Source organism: Siniperca chuatsi, linkage group LG19 (genome assembly GCF_020085105.1).
Source record: "Siniperca chuatsi isolate FFG_IHB_CAS linkage group LG19, ASM2008510v1, whole genome shotgun sequence".
NCBI lineage: Eukaryota > Metazoa > Chordata > Actinopteri > Centrarchiformes > Sinipercidae > Siniperca > Siniperca chuatsi.
Window position 1 is genome coordinate 21,012,698 of NC_058060.1, and position 26,003 is coordinate 21,038,700.

Here is a 26,003-nt window from a genome sequence, read left to right on the forward strand (position 1 = left end):
CACTTCAGTAAATATAGAAGTACGCACATTCACATTTTCACTGTGAACCAACAATACTGAAGTGAGAGAAAAAAAGACAGTAGATGCTTTTGTTATCTTTGCTTCTGTTTGAACATGCAGAAGAGTTCAGATTTCAGTATTCAGTATTTTGTATCTGGAAGATTAATAGTGTAGGCTACAGTTCTGCAGTTAAGAGGCAATCATGAGGTTGTTATATTTAAGTAGGCTCTTTTTTCCCCATATGGCAAACTGTGAGAAAGCTTTGTGATAAAGAAAAGATGATCACTGATTCGGAGAGAATTGATGAATATATATATATATATATATATATATATATATATAATAGGTTTTTCACAGTCTTAAAATTTAAGTGTTTTTCAACAAAAGTACATTAATTGTACTTTATGTTTATTATTTGAAATGAACCATCTTGTTTTGAAGGAGGTCCTCAGACACAGAACATAGACTATAACACAGAATAAAAGCAAAATAGAAATAAAAAGGTATTCAAGTCATGTCATAATGCTTACTCTTGACTAGGACATTCATGTATGCTTTCCATCCTCTGCTCTTTATGATATTTCTAGATGTTTTAGTCATAATGTATGTTCCAGTTATGTATGTAGAAGTGGATCTTTGTATACATAATAACAGGAACTCAAACTTACAGCCATTGCCATTTTGAACCATCACATTCAACACAACAACCTTAAAAAGCTGGAGCATTATTCTCCATCTGCACAGGTGTTTTTTTTTTAGATATCATTAATGTGCCCAGTTCTATTGCAGTGTGTAATTTCAAACCCACCTTCTGACAGGAAGGTGTATAAACCAATTAGCTTGTATTACATGTAGGGCTGCACAAAGTGTTGTGTATTTTTTAGAAGGTGTGTGTAGGTTTCTTCTGCAAGCTTCTTAGTCCTAGAGTTACCCATTATAGTATAAGTGCTGCATATGTCTGAAATGTTTCTATCTATTTTACAGCTTTCTTGTTAGACCATACCACTAGTCCTGTATTGTATCTATCCCAGCCCTCCGAGCTATACACCTGTAAGTCCTAGTGCTTGCTATAACAGATGTCACTGTTGCTGTGGCGCCCCCTGCAGGCTGCTGGAGGAGCTGCTGCAAAAGGAGAAGGAGTACCAGCAACTCCTGAAGGCCACACTGCAGCAGAGAACACACGACCTGGAGATGGTCAGGGTCAGACACAGACCACCAGGTAAACACACTGATTGACCTGATTGATTGATTGATTGATTATTCTTATGTTTGTACTTCTCTTCCTCTCTAAATCTAACTGTTTTTTTTGTTGTTTTTTACAGACATCTCGCCTCCCTCCATCTTCCACATCCCAGCGGACCACGAGCCGGACAAGCAGCTCACTGATTGGCTGAAAGAGCAAGGGGCAGACGCTGACACCATAGATAAGGTTGAATCTGTTGGCTTTTGCACCACCACAGCACATTATGTTAAATGTGGTTTTAAACTGATGGCTGTGATGTTGTATTCTAGTTTGTGCTGGAGGAATACACACTGACTGACGTTCTCAGTGACATTACCAAAGATGACCTCCACTGTCTACGTCTACGGTACCTACTCTCTGAATCCTGGGACAACTAATTTTGACAGAAAGGAACATCAAATGAAGCTACTCTTGGCGGCTGACAAATGTTATTAAAAAAAATGTATGTGCATATATGTACAGAATCTACAGGTTTTAAGATGCATTGTTGTCTCCTTGACATTGACCTTCCATGGTAAGTAGCCATTTTGGAGAGGTTAAATCTTAGTGACCGTGGTGTCATGGATTTTGAGGCACAATCTTCTTAGGTCTACAAGGCTTCAGGCTAGAATTCACAGTATCAAGAGAAGAAACCACGAATTCGAACGCAACAAAAACATGACAGATGTTGGCAAGAAAAAACATTTCTGTAAATTTAAACAGTATGGTGTTTTATGGCATTTCTTTGCGTTTTATTGTATCATCAGACGTGTTTGAGTACAAGTTCCACATGTGCTTTCAGTCTGCTGATCAAAACTGATGATCAGTTACATGCAGGCTTTCCTCATGAGACTTTTGTATTGATTTGTATTGTTTGTGACATTAAGAAGCCTTAATCGATTTCAAGTCCTCACACTGTCTCATACTCACCTTTTGAGAGGACCAGTGATGCAACCAAATCAGTGATTAGGCCTTCTTTTATGAACCTTTTAGTAAAAAAAAGAAGAAGATGATAAAATAAGACAGATAATATGAATTTAAATCAGCTTCCAAGAGTAGCTGAAGTAGGTCTTTTTCTCTAAAAGACGACAAACGTTTGTTTTCTCTTTTACTCCACAAAAATGTGACGCCATCGTAGATCAATCTATCATGACTAACCCTTCTTTCTCTCAGGGGCGGAGTCCTCTGCCGCATCTGGCGGGCCATCCAGCGGCACAGAGAGCGAGAGAGGATGAGGAGCGATGAACGCTCGGAAGATGATGCATGATGGGATACATGGACTACAACTCTGGAGGACTTCTTTTGCAGAAACATGCACAGATCTGCTCGTCTCTCCACGGTGCCTTTTCATGTTGTAGTCTCAGCGCTGTATGTACAGGACTGACTGAATCTTTGTTTGTACATCTCTATACAGTGTCACCCTTGACCAGACCAAAGCGCTTTAGTGCAGGCACTACTGTATGTATCTGTATGTGCATTTAAATGTGTATGTGTGCCACAATGTGTTTATTCTGAAGAATTTTGAAAGAAAAATGCATCAAACACGGAAACAGTTTAAAGTGATACTCCACCCAGAATCATTTGAGTATGAAACCATCACTGTAGACTTAAAACGATTGATGGCCTGATTCTTCACAGCGAATGCAGGTATCAAAATGTCCATAAAAACTTTCAAACTGCTCTTGTAGCATAATCTGTCCATTCAAATTCAAAATGTATTTCACACAGTGCCAAAATATGGTTGCATTGCTTCCATCTTACTCTTACCCACTTACTATTCACAAATGACTGTTGAACTTGAATTAGAGTGCCTTCCTTTTGTTAATCCATTGGTCACAACTGCTCTATCCTTCCTCAAAGTGAACAGGCAGATGGAAAGCAGAAAGACGTTTATGCTGCAGGAGTGGATTGACAAGTTTCTCTAAATGTTTTTATATTGAATCCAAGCACAGCCCCTGTTCCCTGTAAAGAAGTAAACTACCAACTCTCTATCTGTAATGTAATGTATCATCAGTAATATAAATTGTATGGAAATTGTATTCAGTCAAAATATGAAAACCACTTGTATGGTCTCCAAGACTTTTAGACTGATCTATCTGTCAAACGTCCTTTTGGGGTCTGTCCCCTTGTTTTTCAGCCAAATTGCAAACTCATTATAAAACAAAAAAAATGCCTCAAACTGTTTCAGGTTGAATCCTTTTATCATTTACTGGATAATTATTCCAAAACTGTGCAATGATGATCTTCCACATACGACTGGAGATCTCTGTTGTGTGGAAGTCAAACAAATTTCAGCTAAAAGCCTAATGCCTTAAAATTTGTAACGTAAAAATAATGTAGCCACATTGAGATAATTCACTGAAATTTGCACACACATCATGGCTGCCACCACGTCACTGCCTTTACATTTGTACGCATGTTTATTAGTGTAACATTTCATTTACATTCTTAATGAAGTAACTTTTCTTTTCTCCTCTGCGTGTACCTGCATTTAAATGTTTTTTTATTCCAACTGTTACATGTATGTGCTTGTCTGTTTCATGATTGCTTTACAACTGCAATAAACCTGGAAATAATGAAATTGTTTCCTACTTTCCTCTAATGTCAACTCTTAGTAGTGAGATATTTGCACATACTATGCACGGTAGTTGAAGACGAAATGAAATATAACACGACTTTTTCATCTTTGAGGTCATTTTACATGTCGTGAAATACACTTCCAATATATTTTCCATACATGAGGGTATGAGGGAAGTCCGGAGGTGTGTTAGGCTGCGTGGCTGAGACCAAGTGAGGCTGACAGGCAGGCAGACAGGCAATGTTGCAGAGTAGGCAGACAGACGGACAGGCAAGCAAAGTGGCTGGGCGAGGCAGACAGACAGGAAGGCAGTGATCCACATGGGTTGAAACTACGATCTGGCGATGAGTGGAAGGAAGACCAGGGTTGATATGGACACACTGAGAAACAGACACAGACAACAGAGAAACTCTAAGGTTATGGCACAGGCCGTAACAGCCGGTTGCAGCTGTAAGCTCGTTTTTGACCAGAGATTTAAGATACCTACCGTTTATCCCAATCTATGACAGTTAGCCTTCAAATAGCATGTTCCAGTGTTGGGTTAATAATACCGTGGTATTTTATTGATCTTTGAAGAGAAAGTGACGTTGAGTATTTTTAATGGGTCAATTCACCCAAATTACAAGACTAAGAGTCTACAGTCAACAAAAATCACCAAATTGATTATAATTTATCCTGAGGGCTGGGGGACATGAATAGGTGTACCCGATATCAAGGTAATTAATCCTATAGTTTTGGAGACATTCACTCAAAACTACAAATTTGAAACAGCATGGTGTTACTAGATGAAAAATCATGGGGTCACCAAAGTCATTAGGCTTTGTCCTCTGGGGAACATGAAGGAACAAAATTTCATGGTAATCCATCAAATAGTTGTTGAGTCATTTCATGTCTTTTGCATTACTCTGTATAAAACACAGAACATGCTGTCAACAGCTTTCTAATTGCTATCAAAGAAATAGCAAAAAATGACAGATGTTTACAGCGTGTGTTCTGCATGAAACCTCTATGGGTAACTGAGAAAATATGCTGTTTCTTTCTTTAACTCTTTGATTCCAGTTGAAGATTTACATGCTTTTTTTATGGGTTAATAACATTGTCTGAACCTGAATGAACCCTTACTAAAGCTCATTGGGTTACATCATTAACCCATCATAATCATCAAGCCAAACAGCAAAGCTGTTATTCTTAACTGTTTCCACACTGTTAAACTGCTTTAAAGCTCCACCTGGAACTTGAGTATTGGTATTCAGGCTAGTAGTTACAAATTGAAAGCAGACATTAAGCCTGAGCAATTATGTCGAGTGACATCATTTACCTGCCTAACTGGTTTATTTCGCCATACCAAAGGAACAAGAAAAAATTTCAGTTTGCTTTGCTGTTCTGTATTTTGCTTTTAAGGTTTAATAATGGTGTAGGGAAAAGATGATTTCCAGACACTGGAATTTTATTCAAGGAAATAAAGTAAATGCATCAGTTATAGTGAGCCCCGTGCTCATCTTTCCTGCAGCTTTAAATAGTCATTCACAACAGCAACATTCAGTGTTAACTATATCAGCTGGCAAAGAACCTCCATGATTTCTGTGCATTCTTTTAGTTTTCATTTGGCCGAACTGTCCAAGAGTTTTCTTCTGTGTTTGTGTGCATGATTGTAGTTATTAGTTAGCGACAGAAAACCAGCTTGAAACTCCCCAATGAGTAACAAGACTTAAGCAGAGAAAGAAAGACAGAAACAGTTAAACAACACTTTAATCAACATTCAAGGGAAACGTTTTTTTGCAAAGTGTAACAACAAATAGCACAGAAATAATGAAAAAAAACTTAAAATGAAGAAATCTGACTTGAATATAAATAAAGATACAATGGTTTACATTTCTGTAAAGTAACATTTATATTTTGCAATAAAATAAGAAACAGATTTAAAACACATAACTCAAAGGTTTCAGAAAATTTGTCAAACTACAAATTTATTTGCTCGATTGCAGAGAGTTAGATGAAAAGACTGATACCACTCTCATATCTGTCAGGTAAATATAAGGCTAGGTAGCAGCCCCTTAGCGTAGCTTAGCATAAAGAGAGAAAGGGGAAAACAGCTAGCCTGGCTCTGTCCAAAGAGACATGTAATTATTGAAAGCTGAATAATTTTATGATCTATTGTGTTTCAAATTGATGTCTTCATCACAATGCTTTTCTTTGTCCCTGCACCTCTATATAATTAGGTTTGTACGTCAAACGTCAATATGTACTTATATGTCGTCAAGATGGAGTAATTGCAGTTGGTGATTGAACTAACTTTGATTGTGACAGTGCCAATGTTATGACTATAATTGAAGTAATTATAGTACTGCATGTTAGGTACAGTCCCCAATCAGGCAGAATACTTTTTGCAGGTTGCAAAATGCAAGGTGCACCGCACTGCATTTTTTGTTGAAGCCTACAATTTTAAAAAAAGAGTTTAAAAATTGTTAGACGGAATCACCTGTCCTTAGCCTCCATGATTTTGCTCAAGTAGGCCTACCGCACTATTTTGCCTCCAGGCTGCTGTTTTCTGTTCAAATCGTGGTTACTACTGTTGGTAAAATCATGTAGCTTCGGGTATCCAGCAACAGCCACCACTAGTTTGTCCTCCATGATTGATTGATGAAACTTTGTCATCACCACCACAGAAGGCCTGCCTCTCAATTCATCTGATGGACAATGGGGAAAAAAGAACCTGGCTGCTCAAGCAACTCCATGCATGTGTTCGCCGATTAGCATTTAAATAATGGGGTGACCTTGAATTATATAAGTTCATCGTAAGTAAATACCGCTATCAACCTCTCGCCCTATCACATCTACCGACATCGAAGCTGATGAAGTTCACCTGGGCCCTTAGGCTACAAATGCTGGCCCATGCAGCACTTGCCCAAAATGTTTTTTGCTACACACCTCACGATGATAGACATCTGTTGCCTCTAGCTAGCTAACGAGACACATTAAATTCCAGTGAGAAATGGCTAGCAGTAGTAACGCTAACAGAGACTACACTGAATTAGCTCTACAGTTAGTGAGTGTGAGAATTAAAAATTTTAATGAAGGTTGATTGCCTATTATATTAATACCATGTTGAAACTTTTTTACACATATACACACACACACACACACACACACACACACACACACACACAGGGCATGAGGTTTAACAATTTAAAGTGTTGTCCTGCAGACTGCTGACTGTAGGGAAAAGTTGATTAGCTGTTGCAAACAGGCTTACACTTATACAAAGAAACAGGGATATCAGAAAGAACATCATGTACTGAGGACAGTATGTATTGTAATGACCATTAGAGGAAAAGTATCAGTTTTGGGGAACGAAGCAGAGACTTTAGCAACTTACAAACAGAGGAAGTGTAGGATTCCTCCACTAGGGCGCTGTCTCCACACGAAGGGTGGAATCGTGTGCCAAGAGGCTGGGACCAGCCTGTGCACCACCGAAGGGAGAGCTAAGTCTAAACCACAGCTCCTCCCCACCTCTGTAGAAACCAGATAGTTGTACATTTTCATTTAAAACTCTGTGTAATGTTAAGAAAGGCATTCTTTTTTAGGATGATGGCTACAGATTAACAGCTTGCTGACTGTGGTTTTCTGAATAGAAAAGATCCTTGTACAAGATGCTTTTGATCCTCCAATTTTTTAATAAATGCCAAATTAAGGAATAGCTTCTCTCCAGACTTTTCTTTTGCAAATAAACAAACGCGCTGACATGAGAAATTAACTGAATGGGTCCTAGGCCATCAAGGAGCTGCACGAGTTAGGAGCACAGAAACCCCTGTAGACATGTCACGTCAGCATTTTAAAAATAGTAACACAAGTTGTGAAAAGGCCTCATTCTGGATATTAATATTGCTAGCATGTAGCCTATTCCTGCTGTTTACCATCAAAATATACTGGACACTATGCCAGATGTGCAAAAACCTAGATGCCTGCAGAAACCGAGGACGCATTGTTTTGACAGATTCCCTCTTGAAAAACTGATTGAAGTAGTAGCTCTTGACAGGAACATACACTTAATTTTAATTTAGCTTGGGGGGCTAGTTAGCTAGCTAGGTTACTTTTTTTAATATAACTGGAATTTGTAAACTGGTATAACTATCTTCACACTTTTATTATGTGTTAAAGTAAGGCTGTATTAACATTAGCAGGTAGCATATGTCAAAGAAAGATTATTCCCTGTGCTATGGTAAAAGAGAACTCATAGCTGAACGCATTTACATGAATTTTACAAGTTGAGCTGATGTATTTTTTCAGAGAAACTTGCATTACTGTACCTTTTGTAACACATATGGTGACAGATACTTTGAAAGTCTATTTCACAGAGATTTCAGTTTAGTAACAGAAGACAAGTAATAATAGTGACAGAGACTGGTTGTCTGCAGTTTATATTCAGGACATTCAGGTTTTGGTCTTCCTCCTCTGAAGGCGTCTGGGGTTTCTGTTGCTGCTGAATAGAAACACAAAGCGAGCGAGTCTGCATTACTCCACAGTGACAGGATGAGTTTTTGATAGCAGCATGTTATACAGTTTATGATTACATATAATTTTTGTGTTGTCTTAAGGGGATAAAGGTGTGTATCAGGTTGAGAGAAGGGACAATAGATTGTTACCATTTTGAATATCTTCTGCACAGATAACACTGTGGCTATTCTATTAAAAAAAATTCAAACTAATTTTTTAGTTCCAGAGCTTGCCTGTAGATAGGAAACCCTTCTGTTTAAAGGAAAACACTACTCAAATTTGAGTGTTTTCATTTATTTTATTTAGGTTTATTATTACCCACCCACACCAAACTTTAATTAGCTAAGCCTCGCGCATGCTTAGTTACTGTTGCTATTCCAGTCTAGCTTTTTGTTCAGGTATGGCACATATGCTGTTTACGATGATAACGGTGGCAAATTTACTTAAAATTCTTCAGAATTTTTTAATTTTAGACAGATGCAGACAAAAGCAATCTTCTCATTTTTAGCTGGTGACCATCAATTTTGCCAGCTGAAATGTCATGAGCAGAGTTCATGCTGCTCAAGCAGTACAGCTGCTATCTAGCTAATTCAGCTAACACTAGCTCAATGAGTTTTTCCGTCACTAACTTTGTTGTTTCAGACCCAGCCACACCCTCCTGTCCTCCTATAACCCCTTTCCTGCCAGTTTCTCCACCTTACCTGCTCCACCCACTTACTCACCTGCTTCCTATTCCCTCTGATTACCTCTATAGCATATATATCATCCCACTTCCACTAGTCCTTTGCCAGATTGTCTTTTGCATGGAGCTAAGCATTCCAGCGTTCCTGTTTCCTGTTTCCTGTTACCTGTCTGATTTCCTAGAAACTGATTCTTTGCCTGCCCCCCTCTTTGTTTGCTTGCCTGGTTTTGACCCCTACCTGTTTTTTTGATTAAAGATATTGGACTTGCTCTTACCTAACTGTCTTTGAGTCGTGCTTGTGGGTTTCTACCTGTTCTGTGCCAACCACCATTATAATTTGGCTGAATTTCATTTATTTATTTTTTTTGGTCTCCAGCTGACTACTGTATATAAAACGAGAACCTCGTTAAAGAGGTCTTTAATGTGCACTTGATGGCTACATACATGATATTGCACTAAAAGGCTGAGGCTAAAGATGCATGTCTCAGGCAAAAAGTTAGCCTCGAAAGTTAGTTCTCATGATATGTCCTTGGATCCAAAGAGCACCTGTTTTTTTGATACCTGCATTTGTGAAGTAGCACTCCTCAGCCGATCTACTGGCCTGGTCTTTTTCTATCTCTAAAGATAAAAGCATTGTTCTTGTATTGTAAGGTAGAGTTAGTTAGTTAGCTCATATTTTGATTGATTGGACAATCGGTGTTTGAGGGAGGGGTTAGGAGAACAGTCAGTTGTTTAACACCTGGTAACATTATGTATAATGTGTTGTCGGGTGGTACATCTGAAATTGAAAGCAGAGATAGTAAAAGACTTCCAAAAAGTCACTGTTGTGCATTGTTAATCAGCTGTGTGTGTGTGTGTGTGTGTGTCAATGCGTATGTTACCACAAAAACGCAAGAAGATTTCGTATCTTGTGAGGTGTCGGGTCCACGCACACTTGGTAACGTTTCCACTTTAGTATACTTGAAGAGGAACAGAAACAATTGTCAACAAGATACTGATATTAGCAGGAAAGAAGGATATAAGACTCCACTTCCAAAACTCTTTGGACTCTGAAAGTAAGCTAAGGACATGAAGGGAAAAAAACACGAAGGACCGCCAAGTTCAAGGAGTCATACTGTATATCACATACACAAAGAGACCCAGAGAAAAAAAAAGGACAATGCAGGAAACATAACCTTACACTGCATTAATGCTGCACCCTTCTGTAATGCCCTGATGCCGGCACTGCACCGCCCCTCGTCTTTTTACAATGGATTTCAGAACACGGACTTCAGAGAAAGCCGTACAGCAACCATGATGCCCTGCACAAACACACACACATCAGGTTACCTCCAGTACTTAAGATAACATCTTGAAGGCTGTTGGCTCATACAACTTTTGTGGGTGTGGATGTGATTCATGTTCCATATTGTCAGGGCCTTCCTGTGTTTGGGCTGGACAAAATACTAAGTTAGAAATTATATTAAGTGACCTCTCGCATCCTTTGTTCGAGTCATAAAGACGCACTACATCTTAATAGCTCAGACTCAAAGAACATCCAATACGAACTCAGTATGTTGTGTTGGGCCAATCAGCAAAACAAAACCTCATGTAAACTACTATTTAAACTAGATGATTATGATATAAAATGAAGAAGGATTCTATGACTGCATGGGACATTCTTGGACTCAAAATCATACAAAAACATTTTCATGCACATTTTTCTAGAAATTGGATGTCCCAGGAGAGCTGCTGTATTTTAAACCTGCATTGATTTTTTTTTCACCACCATGAAAACAGCTGCCTGCTGTAGCTCAAAGTGATTCTAGCAAGGGAACATTAAAGTTGCGTGCCAACAATGAGCTGAAAGATGCCAAAAAGCTCTGTAGCACTGAGGGGAACTGCAGTCTTGTGATAATTCTGTTTTTGTCACTATGAGCTACCCCTTTCACATTACACGTAGTCATTCGATCCATATGAAAATATTTATTAGTATAGCTTTAAACAAATATGTTCGTCCAGTCAAGAGAACATACATCTGGGCCATACCCATTCATGTCAAAAGGATTTCGCTAGCCAAGAAACACAACATACTGCAATCAAATTGTAACAATGACTTACCTGCTGCCTGAACAATGACGGCCAGCCAAAACAAAGCCAGTTTAAAAATAGAAAGCAGCCTCATTTCGCCAGAGATGAGTTATTGATCTTGCTTTAAAAGAGTACAATAATGGGTGTGAAAGTGAAGCAACGACTGGATATTGTTCGAGATACCCATAGAGATATCGGAGGGAGGGCCTAACGGTACTTTTTTTTGTGTGTGTGCGGATTTTGTTACCTTACACAAGAGGTGCTTTCCGTAAATTTGACTGCAGTTTTTTTGCACAGTACAGCAATCTTGACTTTTCTGTGTTTGTGTGTGGATTGAGCAGGTTACATTTCCTTCACAAGATCCCTGAGAGTGATTAGATTTTATTTTGATGCAATCACAGTAAAGAATATTTCAAATTGCCAAATAAAACTCAGACAAACATTACACAGGAGGCTGCTTTTTATCACTTGCTTGCCATGAACTGTTGAAACATGCAATCAAAATCAAAGTTAATTTTTCCAGCCTTGGCACCTGGTATCATTTACAGCTAAGTAACCTTGTTACCTTGGATTAAAGCTCCTATGTCAGAGTTTTTCTTTATCTGTGATCAACTGTAGTGGAAGTTTCTGTTTCCTTGACGCTGTCTTGTACTTGAAAAGCTTTGCATCATACTAAAGTCATTTAATTTGTTTTCAGTAATGGCTGCAACATTCCAGCAAATTAAACTTGAGGTGTCTTGAGCATCATTTTATACACTTTTCCTCAAAATTCAACCTGACATATTTGGTATCTTCAGAAACTTTGGGATCTCTACAAGAGTTTAAAGTTCTATGGGTTTGAACAATGTTTGGATGCAAAACGTGAGTTTGAAATCACTGTTCCACCAGAGAGTTATTGAGGTTTAAAGCTGCAATAGTTGATTGTTTTGGCCACTTGTTAGGTAGCATAACAACCTGTACACATCACATCATTGACAAACTATCTCTTGTATTAGCAAAAATTGATTATTTTCACATAAAGCAGACACAAAACAATATTAATATAAATTTAGAGTTGTGTTTTTGTGATGTGACAAATGTAAGGCCAAGCCTTTTAGCTCTATGGTCTCCACAAACTCTTGAGAAAAACCAGCTAGTCGCTAACTTTGTCTGTCTGCCGTTTGGTACTGGACAGATAGCGTACATTGGTTTATGAGACTAACATATGAGAGCTGAATTTGCGGGTCACAAAACCAAAAAAAAAAAAAATGCTAAAAGAGCTTAAAAAGCTTGGTACAGCTAATGGCAAATGCAGAGTTGAGGGAAAATTCTTTCCAGGTTTCATTGTGAACGACAGTCATTTGATCCATTGTTAATATATGAATATTGATTGGTGCAGCTTTAATGGGTCACTTTAATTTTTCAGAAGGTAATTTGAGCATGAAGTTTTTATTTGGATGTTGTCTTAGGTGTAATGTGACCTACAGTACAGAAGCAGCCAACAATGTCAAACCCATTGTGCAAACTTCCTTGGCTGATAAACACGATAAGTTTACAAGAGGCATTACACTTCAGCGTCAACAAAAGATAAGGTTACTGCCACTGTTGAATGAAAACCTTGAGTCTGTAAAGTGTGATCTGGTCAGGAATTAATAAAATTTTACTTGTTTTATGAAAGTTGTTCATTTCCTCAACCCATAGAAGTGCATGTAAACCTCAAAATGACAAACTCTTTAAAAACTTGAACCCTTGAGGTTAACCGAGGGCATGTTTTACACCTGCAACACTACAGTATTGTTATCTCTGTCTGTTATGGAAAGAAGGAAATAGCAGCTCTCACGTCAGCATTGTAGACACAAGTTCACATTCATGGACATTCCCACTTTCATAATCTATGAACTATTTTAAGCACCTGTGCTATTTTTAGCTCATGGCTGTGGTATGAAAATAGATTTCAAACTCTGAGTAACCTCATATGCAAGAAGAGAGGTCACAATGTTTTCAGGAGTTTGCACATATTTTATTCCTTATTCATTCTGATTGAGTCTGTAGCAGGGTTGAAAGATGACATCAATAAGGCCTCCAGGTTAATGGAAACATAAAAATAATTTTCCTCAATGTAACTGTGAAATTATATGGAAAATACAGAGAGTTTGGTGCACACAAAGCTTTATCTAGGCCTACTGAAAAGAATAGGAATACTGTAGATCTTTACCCCACATGTGGTAATTTTATAGTTAAGACTTATGGACCATGATTGGATACTTAAGCATCAACCACACACTTTGACATACAGTGAAGGAATCCATAAACTCGTACCTTAGAAACTGTTTTGTACTGTTTTGTATTGCTACTTAATAGCTTGCAAGCATTTGCAAACCCATAGCGTCAACTGGTGGATGCAATGTGTGATTTCTTCGCTTCCAGTGGGTTTTCACTGTAACACTGGCAATTAAACGGGAACTCCACCAATTTTAAACATCAAAGTCTGTTTACAGGTCTTGGGGAAGCTGACGTGCCAGATGGTTTGTTACACAGAACCATCTGAGAAGTCGTCCTTGGAAACCCTTTGGAAAAGGGCACTATGATGTAGTAGGAGTGCCAAAGCCAGTCAGGAGAAGAGCAAAAACATCTTTTCATAGTAACAATAAACACGTGGTTAACATTGTGAAACGGTCGTAGTTTGGTTAGGTTTAAGCACCAAAACTACTTGGTTCGGTTTAGGCACTAAAACTTATTTTACGTTTTACGGTTAAAATAAGTAAGTAAGTAAGTTCCGTTAGTAACTCACAGTAAGTCACGTGACATAAACACGTGAATAATGTGAAGTAAATCACGTGACTTAACTTACGTAGGTCATGTAACTTACGTACGTAAATTAACTTATGTAACTTAACTTATGTAGGTAATACACAGGCTGTAGAAAGTTCCTCCTCTCTCATCAGCTAAAGGCCTCTATTTGTCTTTCCAATCAGGCATTGCTATCTGAGCTACGTGCTCCTGAGAGAAACTTTCTCACTTTTAAAACATTCTGACTTCACATACCATTCACATATGGCAAGTTAATTTTTTCAGTCCATGTATTTTTCAAAATGTTGTTATCATGACGTACCTTCCAGTTTAGTCATGGTGAGATGATATGCATAATAACTCACCCACACACACAAACACATTTGCGTTGCTATACGGAAGAAAGTCATTGAATAACTTGTCAGGGGGAATAAAAAGATAAAAATGTATTCATGCTGGAAGAGCTTAACTTTGTGCCTGCTTAATGTGCATGCACAACAACACACTTCAAAACGTGAAATACAAATTTTTGAAAATCTACATTAATTGAAAATTTGGCCATTAGGTAAAACACACACAGACAGTTTGTGTGTTAACATGTTAGCTGAAAATTCCTTGCTTCCAGATTCAGCAGACATGGAGCAAACATTAGCATCCATTTGGATAAATGTTTCCCACCTGATATTCACTCTCTTTTAGCTCTGTTTTTGGTCTCTGCCAACTCCTGAGGGAAATATCTGGCTCTTTAGTTCCTAAATGCTCCACTATGTGTATAGGTGGTGTACAGAGGGTTTTCAGAGCTTTTTCTCTGAAAACCGCTGCCTGCTGCAGCCAAAAACAAGAGTGAACCAAAACATGAGCTGAAAGTCACTATAAAGCGCTGTAAAGTCAAGGGGAGCTGCAGATTCAGGTGATAATTCTTTGTAGGTTCATCACTACAAGCGAACCCTTTAACATTGTTTTCACATTGTCATTTGATTGACTGATTATAGCTGATTTAAATCTGATTCAAAGCCAAGTATCAAGTAAAGCTTGACTTCTTAATATAAGAAATACCTGACATGCCACCTGACTTAGGTAGCTTTAAACAGTTAACTTTCTAACAGCAGGTGTACCTTTCCTGGCTTATTTCCACATTCGCGCATGTAATTACACAATCCTCCCAAACACGGGAAATCCCCAGACAGGCTTTACTTAAGGAGGGAGTGCAATGCAGCACCTGTCACACTCTCACTGAATGCCTTCAGGAACTTTACACCACTTAAGCTACTACAGCCTCACACACTGACACAGACCGGCAGAGCAAGCACACCAACTGTAGAACCATGGCAATCAGCAAAGTGTGTCTCATGGCAGCCCTGTGCTCTCTCGTAATCCTCACCACCTTTATTGGCAGCACACAGTCAGGTAAGTCCTTCAGCTATTACTGCTAATACACGTGGAGTACCCTGGATTTCTACCATACTGAAGGATTTCTGTCATCACTGTCAAATGTAGCTTTATGATTTAGGAACGGATAAGGAAGGGAAAAGTTCTAAATTGTCGTTTGATTTATATTATTGTAGTACATGAAGTATCTGCAAATTTTAAAGCTCTAACAAAATGACCATAGAATTAATATTATACAGTTTCACATCGTAACCAGAGTTTAAAAGCAGGAAAATAAACTTTGAAAAGGTTGCTCATGTCGTATTTTTGTTTACAATTTGTTTGTGTGTGTGTCTGTGCAGCGAGCTGCTGCCTGAGGTACACCAAGCGTCATTTTCCATGCAAACGGCTGCTGGGCTACACCATCCAGAACATCAACACTTCCTGCGACATCGACGCTGTTATGTGAGTTAACGGTTCAGTGTCTCATGTCAGGGTACAATGCTGCAAATTAGGAGAGAAATTATATCACTTTAAATTCAATAGTGACAGCAGCACAGAGAGCAGGTCAAAAACAGGTAGAAACAATCAGATAAAAAAATCAAACCAGTCAGGTATCTGATATGTGTCATAGTCTCAAATAGATCTTACTGTAAAATGCTGGTTTGTGCATGTTGTTCATTACATAAAATGTGCAGTAATACTTAGAATAAGGGCTGCAATTACTGATTATTTTCATCATTAACTAATCTGCAGGCTATTTTCTTGATTGAAACACTGAAAAGTGCCTATCACGTTAGCCCAGAGCACAAGGTGACGCGATCAAATGTCTTGTTTTGTCTGATAACAGTTAAAACCCCAAAGTATTAAATTTGCTATATTGTAAATTCTCACATTTGAGAATCGATTACCAAAATAGTTGCTTATCTTTTGATAGACTAATCAATTAATTGACTAATTGTTGCAGCTCTACTGGACGCAACTCACTTACAACTTAACTGACAAAATACACCTGAAATACAAATGTGGCAGTGCGCTCAAGTAATCAAAGTTCAGGTGGCTGAAAATACATAGAAAATAAGAGACAATTTAACCAGGATATATCACAGGAGAATGGGATTTTATATCTTATTTAACATATCTTGTGTGTGTGTCTGCTGATTCTGCTTTCTTGATCGAGTCTTTATACCGCAATCAAAGATAAAGTGTGTGTGTGTGTGTATGTAAGATATTTGGTGTTTGAATTTGGACAAAAATATGCTTTGACTGAAGTTAAAGCAAATAAATCCTGATTCTTAAAATGTGGCCCAAAATCAATCATGAAGTGCTGCAGCACTTTTTGAGAGCAGCTAGTTTGGACAGGGTCACTCTGTGTGAGGAAACGCTGTAAATAAGTACTCTAGTACTTATTACTTACTCTGAGGTTAATATACAAGCTGACACACAGGAATGAGACCACAGAAGTGTGATTAAGTGCATTCATGTGCCTCGTGTGTGATCATTTCCTCATTGTTTCTTGGATCCCACAGCTTCCACATTCCAGGGAGGTTTGTGTGTGCTGACCCTTTAGCCAAGTGGACAAAGAGAGGGGTGGACTGCTTGGAGTGAGTACACGCATGTCTCCCTGGCGTGTTTAATGTAGTTTTTCCTGCACACTATATTCTTTTGGTACTCTAACCAAATACTGAACCAAATTCATGTTGTGTTTCCATTTTTCTTTGTAGTGAAAGGAAGAGGAAGACCACTGAGATCCTCAAAGAGGGAACCGGAGGCAACACCACATCAGCTTAAACTCTATACCACAGCTAACGTCTGCAGCATATGACTCTTCTCTTTATGCATTCCTGCATCCAGTTTGCCAGTGAAAAATGTTAACTTAAATACTGTTGTTACCTTACTGTAACAAAGACTATCGTGTGATTTTTTTTGTTAATTTCTTCTTATATTTGTTCTGTTTTATAAACAGGGAAGCGTAGTATTCTTAATACATAGTAAACTGTAAGCTGTAGCTACAGTGCATCAACACAATAAAAAAAAGAACACATTGTTTTCGAAAAGTATTGCAATATTTTTGTAAATTCTGTGTTGACATTTACCAACTCTGACATTTTGAGGTCAGAGATGGAGTATGAAACAGTCTTCTCAAAAAGTTTTGATTGTAATTGCTATTGTCAAAGAATTTTATTAAAACAGATGTTTAAGAATACATTTGTCTGTCACTGTGGGTTTCACTACCTTCACCACGTCCACACAGGTCATTTCATAACTTTAATACAACTTTTTTAGTTATGGCATTTACAAAACACCTTTTAATTTTATCTATATAGTACAAATAATACAACAAGAAGAAAAAAAACAAGATTTTGTCACAAAATTATACATCATATTTATAGTGTATTATATATATATATATATATATACATTTTTTTTTTTTTGATAGTACTTCTATTCTTGTGTGCACTGACGTAAAGGCGAGCAGCTGTAACAAAAGAGTTTCCCCTCTGGGATCAATAAAGTATTTCTGATTCTGATATGACATCAGGTGACTCCTGCTGTACAGTCACATAATATACATTGCAACTTTCTACTGTACAGTCAGTGATAAGTCAGTCAATAAAAAATCTGCATTTTAATTAGACTGCAAGAAATCAACATGAGCACTGTAATAGTAGCATTACTAAGACAAGAGGAGAGATCTGAAAAATGTGTGGTTCATATTTGATACTGAGTCTTTGTCACAATGTTTTTCCCCAGAAGAAGAGACTGTTGTCTGGCTGATAATGAACAATGTAATAAAGCTGCAATAAAAAATTATAATTTTGAATAGCAGATTCAGAAATGCATGTCAAATGAAACAATGATATATTGATAATAATGATTTAATTTTGTCCTTTTAAATATTCAAACCGGAGATTTCATGTTTTTTAAGGCTGCACCATTACATCAAATCAAAAATATTCTAGATGTCTTGTGCATCATTTAATACACATTTCCCCGAAAATTCACTTCTTTGGAAACCTAAAGAAGTTGTCTTTGTGCCTGAAGCTGCACAAACTGCAAAGGTAATGAAACAAATGTAATGTAATGAAAAACCTTCCTGCAACCTGTCTATTCGAGTGACATGAAATTGTACGCGTGTAATGATTGTACATTTCATTTCACATTAATAGACAGGTTGCGTAAAGATTGGTAGTATCACTTTACAGTTGACAGTTTGAAATGTATCTGAAAGTGATCTATGATTTTTATCAAACCCAACTGGCAAATAGAGGGAGGTGTTTTCTTTGTCCTGAACAGAGTGAAATGTATTGAAATGTATTGAACGTTTTCTGGTACAGGATATAAATCCTCCACACCAGATTCTACAACTCCAAACAAACAACCATACAACAACAAAAAAAACACAGTATACTTATTTGAAATCACAGTAGTTTCACAAAAAATCACAAATCAGCTTTATAATTATACAAAATATCTTCTGTTGACCAGATTTTATCCAATCTATTTTTAAAAGAGTTAACTGAAGGGGCCCCTGCTACATCCTCTGGAGTGTGAAGAAGTTTTTTTCTCTTTTCAGAGAAATGCTTTAGTGGGAATAATTTTAAGGAGTTCTTTATTCTATATTCTGTGAACAAGCTTATAGACCTCAATCATGTCTTCTCTATGTCTCCTGTATACTAGAGTTGGTAATTGTAATTTTCTTAACATTTAACATATGACATGAATTAGTTTAGTGGCTCTTCTCTGAACCTTCTCATTTTTTCTATATATTTTAATTTAGTGAGCTAAAGTATTTTTTATTTTATATATATATACCTCAGTATATGTCAATATCTGTCACTTATTTATCTGTCATTATGTTCACTGCCCCATCAGAGAAGTCAAAGGCAGAGCTCACATACTATCTCATAAAAACTATTTCCATTTCACCTGTAATTAGTCCTAACTTGGTCTTCCAGTTTGGTGGTATAGAGTTGGAGTATAATGGCAGCAACCTCCTTCAGATATAGTTTGGGTAATTTTGTGGTAAAACAAACAAACAAATTCTAAACCAATGAACTACCCTGGCTGTAAACCTCACAGAGAGAGGATTACTGTCACGGTCTGTTCACCACAGTGAGGAGGAATCTGTCCTCACCATGATCGTCTCTGGTTTTCAGAGCTTGGCGGAGTTTCTCCCAGAACAGCTCGGTGTGCTCCCCGGCTTTCGGCCAGCTCAGGTAGGTCTGCCTCTTCAGCAGCTTCCTCATGCGGTAGTAAGGAGACAGCAGAGGGGTGGGAATCTCCTCCAGAAACACCAGGATCAGCACGTCCTTCTGCTCATCGAACAGACGGAAGCTGGACCGAAGAAAAAGATGGATGAGGAAGAGGACGCTCATCATATCCATGGTATGAGATTTCTCTTTAACCCAGTAACTCGATTATTTTCATTATGCATTAATCTAACTACTATTCTCATTTATCAACTAAATGTTTTGTCTGTAAAATGGCAAAAAATTGACAAAACGACCATCACAAGTTCTCAGATTTGAATTGCATGTTTTGTCTGATCAACTGTCGAAACCCCCAAGGTATTCGATTTACAATGATACATGTAAAACAGAAAAGCAGCAAATCCTCATATTTGAGAAGCTGAAACTATCAAATGTTTGACATTTTTGCATTGATAAATGACCTGAACATGAACGGCCATCAAAACGGATTAATCAACTAATTGTTTCAGAACAAAAAAGTTTTTACGTCTGTCTGAGATGTAAAAGTTGGCGCATCAATAAGAAGGCAATGGAAACACACTGAATAATCATGACGTACAGCAGCATGTGACTTAAACGTCTTAAACGTCCACTGAAGATATGTTTTCCACATCGTTTTTCATAGTTTGAGGTTTGACTGGCACTCTTTTAATTGCATCATCTCATTGCGCCCTCTTCTTCTGCAATGGTCTGATGGCATCTGACTGGAACTTTAGCACCACCAACAGTAATGCTTGTAAACACACATTAATTTGCATTTTCTTTAGCAGATTTTCAAGAAATTTGGTTAAAATTTGTGCTACATTTGAATGGAAACTTGACTTTAAACTGGCTCATATTTATGGGTACATTGTGATGTATAAACAAAATAATAGGAGAGAGCTGGACTCAGTAAGAACATAATTTCTGTCTCCTTTGTTTGAAATTAACCAAATGCCAAGTCAGAGTGGGAAGACTCGACCTTTTCCTTCTTTTTTCCAATGGCTTTGTATTAAAAGACTTGTTTATTTTATTGCAAGGTTAACACGTGTGTATCAACAGTTTATGTAAATAGCATAACTATTAAAACTCACAGTATTAGCATAGTGGGCATAGCCAGTGATGGATTAATCACACAAACGGGCTTCATACAGAGTTAGTGAGGTTTTATTCTGCCATGTGTCTCAGCTCAGAGATGTTTAAAGTCAGCCGACACATTACCTGGCCACCTGGATCTCTCTGGAGCACCACTCACTCTCGAGGTATCTGCGACTGATCACACAGATGGTCTTCCTGCTTCCATAGATGGCATCTGTGATGTTATCTATGATCGGTCTACCTGAGGAAAACAGAAATTAAATCATAATCTGTATTCCTCTGATGGTGCAGTACAAAAAGTACTATGGTGACACCTTCTGGAGTACAGATGAAAATACAAAACAACTGTCATGGCTAATGCACATATAAGTAACATGCACCTCAGTTTATTGAGTGCCAGATTACAGCTTTGCATGTCTAGTGTGCACACTGAAATCAGATGGCTTTTGCTGTTTTGTCTTGAAACTTGTGTATGAAACCTAAAGGAGAGAAATATAACTTTCTTTTAGTGAAAGTGGACTCAAAAGTCCATAATGCACTGCAGATATTTAAGTTAGGGGTATTAGCCATCAGAACAAAAAAGTTGTCATTATCTCTTTCTAGAAAGCATCATAAATTGATTTTATTTATCCTAATATCTGTGGATATACTGTATTTATCAATCCTTCAATGCCATCACCATCATCAAGCTTCATTCAAGACCCAACATAAATTTTGAACTGAGTAACTGTGAAATGTTTTGAACATGCTCAGCCACCAAAGATATTACGAATCATCCTGAGGGGGCATGAATGTGTACATCAAATCAACAAGATCAAAACTATTGGATGTATTACTTATGTAATACTTAGACATTTCACTCAAAACCACAAATGTCAACCTAATGGTGACGCTAGAGGAAAAGTCAGGGGATCACCAAAGTCACCAGGATTCATCGTCTGGGAACCATGAATGTCTGTATAAAATTTTGTGCCAGTTCATCAAGTAGATGTTGAGCTATTTCACAGGATGAGTGAACACTTCCATCCTTCCAATAGTTGTCAAGACATTTCACTAAAAGCTAATAATGTCAACATGTCAACACAACTGGTGGCGGTAAAAGAAAGTCAGGAGATCACCAAAGTCATTAGGCTATCCATGGATATCTGTACAGAATTTCATGGTAATCCAGCTGATATCTCAGTCTGGACAGACCAACCAAAAGATCGACATTGCCGTCCCAAAAACCATGCAACTATAAGGCTAAAAAAATCTAAAAACTTCAGTGGACTACATTTTGAATTCAAACTTCCCCATTAAAGCTCAGCTGGAGTAAATAAAATGATTTGTTTCATGCCAGGTGTAAAGGGCAGTCTTACCTGGCTCAAAGTCTCGATGGTGCAGACACAATCTCCAGCCCTGCTCTCCTTCCAGTTTTGGCAATAGCTCTCTGATGATCCATGGCTCATCATGAGTGTTGTAAGAGATAAAGGCATCATACTGATTAGGACCTTGCTTGTTTTTATGCTTTTTGTCAAAGAGCAAAGCCAAGAAGAAGTAGTAGGCGTAGGCCAGTTGCCACCTCAGGAAATGGTAGGTGAAGGACACCACCATAAACAGGATGATCGTACATGTGGTGGAGATAAAGCAGATGAAGTCAATATCCACTATGCAGGAGCTGACGTCGAGGTCAAACAGTTTTGTATCTTTAAAGTCTGGAGGATAGTTGCACAAAAAGTTATAGGCGTCAAAAACTTGAGTTTGGTTATCGTTTTGTGCCCACTGGAGGAACCAGGCGTTATCACAGTCACAGGTGAAACTATTGCTTTGAAGATCCACATAAACGAGAGCTGGTATGGACTTTATTACATCCTTGCTGATGACTGAATATTGATTCTTTCTCGCCTGAAGGAACTCCAGCTTAGTAAGGTTGGCATTTATAAAGAAATCTAAAGACTGAAGTCTTGTTGCAGATATGTAGAGGCTTTTTAGGCTTTGAATTGGGGAAAACAAATCTGGAGAGAGATCCCTAAGATCATTTGTGCTAATGTCAAGTGTTTCCAGTCTAGGCGTGTATTTAAACGTGTCTTTGTGCAAGGATAAAAGTTGAATGTTCCTGGTGTTGAATTCCAAAAGATTTGTCAAACCTTGCAGGAAGTTGCGAGGCAGCTGGGCTTTCCCCCTGTAGTGTTGTGCAGGAATAGCTAATGTCTCCAGAAGGGACAGATGAGAAAATGGTGGATCAGCCAAAGCTGAACTGTCTGAATATTTAATGTGATTGTCCCTCAGATCCAATCTTCTTAAATTTATCAGATCATTGAAGCATTTGTTTATTCCATTTATTTTTATATTATTCGATTGCAGCTTAATATCTGTAAGACTCGTCAATCCAATAAAACACCCGTTTTGAAGTTCACTTATTTGATTTTCATGCAATGACAAGTTCTGTAGGGACTTCAAGCCCTGAAATTCCCCATAGTTAATGGCAGTGAGTTTATTTTCATTCAAATGCAGTTGTCTAAGATTTGTCAAGTATTTTTTGAAAGCACCGTTTAGTTTGAAGATTTGGTTGGTCTGTAGCTTTAAAACTTCCAATCTTATTAAATCCTTGAAAATACACCCTTTTAGAGCTGAGATTGAATTCAGATAAAGGCTGAGGTGTCTGAGCTTTGTCAGATTGGCGAAATCGTGACATTCAAGTGAGGTGATGTTATTTCTGCTGAGATCCAGCTCTGCAAGAGTTGGTAGATTTCTTGTGGCAGCTGGAACAGATGGCAGTTTGTTTCGACTCAGACTCAAGATCCTTAAACCTTGAAGAAATCTGAAGGCCTCGTCTTGGATCTGTTGTATTTGATTATCTGTTAAATCTAACTCTGTTATGTTAATACACAACTGAAACAAATTTGAATGGATAAATTTGAGTTTGTTACGTCGCAGTTGAAGAGTGGACACTGTTGGGATGGTGCAGGAAATGTTGATTAGTGCTGTAAGTCTATTTTTCATTTCATTCATCCTCAGAGAAGTCAGAGAGGAATTAAAGCTCTCTAGTAATGTTTTAATGTCATCAGCCATTTGAAGCCCACTAATATCAAGAGTAGACACTCGACTAAGAAAAGTCTTGTTACGCACGTCCCATATCATCTTTTGCTTTTTAGAGCCAATGATTAATCGGGTGAGATTTGGAAAAACATCTGCAGTGATCCTAAAGACTGCAATGGGATTTTGAGACAAATCGAGGGAAGTGAGTTCTAGTGAGCTGTTTGTCAGTTCCCATGAATGAAAGGTGGTTAAATCGTTGTTACTGATTAACAAATCTTGTAGATTTGGCAGGTGCTGTAATATAGAATGAACTTTTGTTAAGCGGTGCAGTTTGTTGTCAGAGATGTCCAAAAACGTCAAGCTTTTCAAGGACTTAAAAGAGGTGGATTCCACTGCTTTGATGCGATTTCTGTAAATTCTTAGCTCTGTGAGGTTGCTCAAACCATCAAAAAGATTATCTCCAAGTTCAACAAGTCTATTATTGTTTAGATTTAACTTCTTGAGGGAAATCAGATTGGCAAAGGCACCTGTATCTATCTGCGAAATGTAGTTGCGGTTTAGGTCTAATTGTGTCAAAAGTGATAGTTGTTTGAAATCTGATACTTGTATTTTTGTAATTTGGTTTGCAGACAAGTCTAAACCTTTCACTGTTGAGGGAATATCGTGAGGAACAGCTCTGAGTTTACTCTTAGTGCATATGGCCGTTTCGTAACTGATTCGGCAAGTCTTCAGTGAAAATCCTGCAACTGGAACAACAAAACTGCTGATATTCAGCAAGAAGAAGATAATAAGTTTAAAACATATTGATCCTCCTTTTGGCATTGTTTTCTCCTCTTTCACTCCAGTGCTCATGTTTAAATCTTCGTCCAACCAAATTGCAATTTCTCAACGTACAGTCCACTTGGTGAATAAAACTACAGAAGGTAATCCTGAAAATCCAATAAAACAAACAAATAAAGACCATTACTAAGAGTAACAAACAAGAAATACTCAAAATTAGAACACTCTCATAAATGATGATCATATATAGGTGCAGTATTTCATTGTGGAAACAGAAAAAACTTTAGAAAACAGACAGTTTCTTTAATCTTATTATAAATGGTCAAGTCCAAAAATAAAAGACTGTGTTATGAACATATGACAAATAATGGTTTCTGATACTCACTGTGTCACACAAAGAAGAGCTGATTAATCATGGATGTCGTATCCACAGAATCTTGTAGTTTAATTATCTTCCTTTGCTCAAATAAAATGTTCCTCTCAGATGAAAGGAGTGGATCTCTTTCAAAGTAATATGCAGTGTACATGAGACATGAACACTTTTCCTCCGCCTGTTGTCTTGTTCGCTTTCTCATAAATCGACCGAGGAAGTGAGAGTAGCTGTCAGGATGGGATGTTCCTTGTTATCAGTGGCATCTGAGCTTCAAAATTTACTGTATATTCAAACCTCTCAGCTTTCAATGAAAGTAAGAATGAGTCACAATGTTGAATTCACCATCATCTACCTTCTACCTCCACTTCAAATAAATAGTGTTACAGGATGCTGTTGTGTTAACATACATTCTAATAATAATAATAACTATTTATATAGCACCTTTAAAAACAGAATTTACAAAGTGCTTTGACAGACAAGGCATAGCAGAAACAGGATATTCAGTAATATCTTAATAAGGAAGTAGTCTTTTATTTCCTCTTTTACTTCTTTTTTATGTTATGCAGGGAGTTGTGCTTTTACTCATGTCCTCTAGAAAATCAAGTAATGACTGGTACTTCCTCTTTTCTGCTCACATTTTTACTGCTCAAATTCATTAAAACAACATGAGGTGGAGACATGGTGCATTAGTAAACAGGTGAGGAGGGAGACTCAGTGTGAACTTAAGTAATTACACTGATGGTAATTAGTTTCTGAATAATGCTCATGGTGGTTTCAAATCAGATTGGTTTCAGACATAAAAGATGTTGTTGAGTAATGTAGAAAAAAATGTATCCATATACTGTAAAAACACCACTTTATGTTATTTGGCATAAATAAGGATTACAAGGTGTTTGGACCTAGAACTATAAATGATCAGCATTCAAAGTAAACCTTTCAGTTGTGGTAACCACTGGTGGAAGAAGTATTGAGATATTTTACTTAAGTAAATGTATTAATACCACAGTGCAGAAATACTCTGTTACAAGTAAAGGTCCTGCATTCAAATTTTTAAAGTAAAAGTTTAGAAGCATAAGCATCAAATTATACTTAAAGTATTAAAAGTACTCATTATAGAGCAGAATGGTCCATTTTAGAATAATATATATTATAATTATTGATGCATTCATGTGTAAGCATCACTAATGTCACAGCTGGTAAAGGTAGCTTAGTATTAAATAAATCCTTCATAATTTATTGGTTAATTATATTTGTATCAGTAATCTCTATATGCAAAGTAATAAGTAACTAAAGCTGTCAAAATAAATGTACTTGCGTGA

The 26,003-nt window shown here is 37.5% G+C and overlaps 3 protein-coding genes across 6 annotated transcripts in view; 2 read left to right on the plus strand and 1 right to left on the minus strand.

Moving 5' to 3' along the window:
• map3k15 (mitogen-activated protein kinase kinase kinase 15) overlaps nt 1–3,803 on the plus strand; it is a 29,649-nt gene extending 25,846 nt beyond the window's left edge. For all 4 annotated transcript variants that reach the window (XM_044176529.1, XM_044176530.1, XM_044176528.1 and 1 more), the window contains 4 exons: nt 1,107–1,219; nt 1,323–1,429; nt 1,513–1,589; nt 2,396–3,803. In XM_044176529.1, the coding sequence (XP_044032464.1) occupies nt 1,107–1,219; nt 1,323–1,429; nt 1,513–1,589; nt 2,396–2,489 (391 nt within the window). In that variant the 3' untranslated portion in view covers nt 2,490–3,803. The remainder of the gene's footprint in view (nt 1–1,106; nt 1,220–1,322; nt 1,430–1,512; nt 1,590–2,395) is intronic.
• Nucleotides 3,804–15,030: 11,227 nt separating this feature from the next.
• ccl20b (chemokine (C-C motif) ligand 20b) lies at nt 15,031–17,389 on the plus strand. The gene is made up of 4 exons (XM_044177241.1): nt 15,031–15,222; nt 15,546–15,648; nt 16,713–16,787; nt 16,908–17,389. The coding sequence occupies exons 1-4, from the start codon at nt 15,141–15,143 to the stop codon at nt 16,972–16,974; spliced, it is 327 nt and encodes a 108-aa protein (XP_044033176.1). The 5' UTR covers nt 15,031–15,140; the 3' UTR covers nt 16,975–17,389.
• LOC122866950 (toll-like receptor 13) lies at nt 17,350–25,052 on the minus strand. The gene is made up of 4 exons (XM_044177240.1): nt 24,697–25,052; nt 21,872–24,460; nt 20,637–20,754; nt 17,350–19,521 (listed from the first exon to the last, which is right to left on the minus strand). Exons 2-4 carry the CDS (start codon nt 24,381–24,383, stop codon nt 19,281–19,283), a joined length of 2,871 nt encoding a protein of 956 aa, XP_044033175.1. The 5' UTR covers nt 24,384–24,460; nt 24,697–25,052; the 3' UTR covers nt 17,350–19,280.
• Between the last annotated feature and the right edge of the window lie 951 nt (nt 25,053–26,003).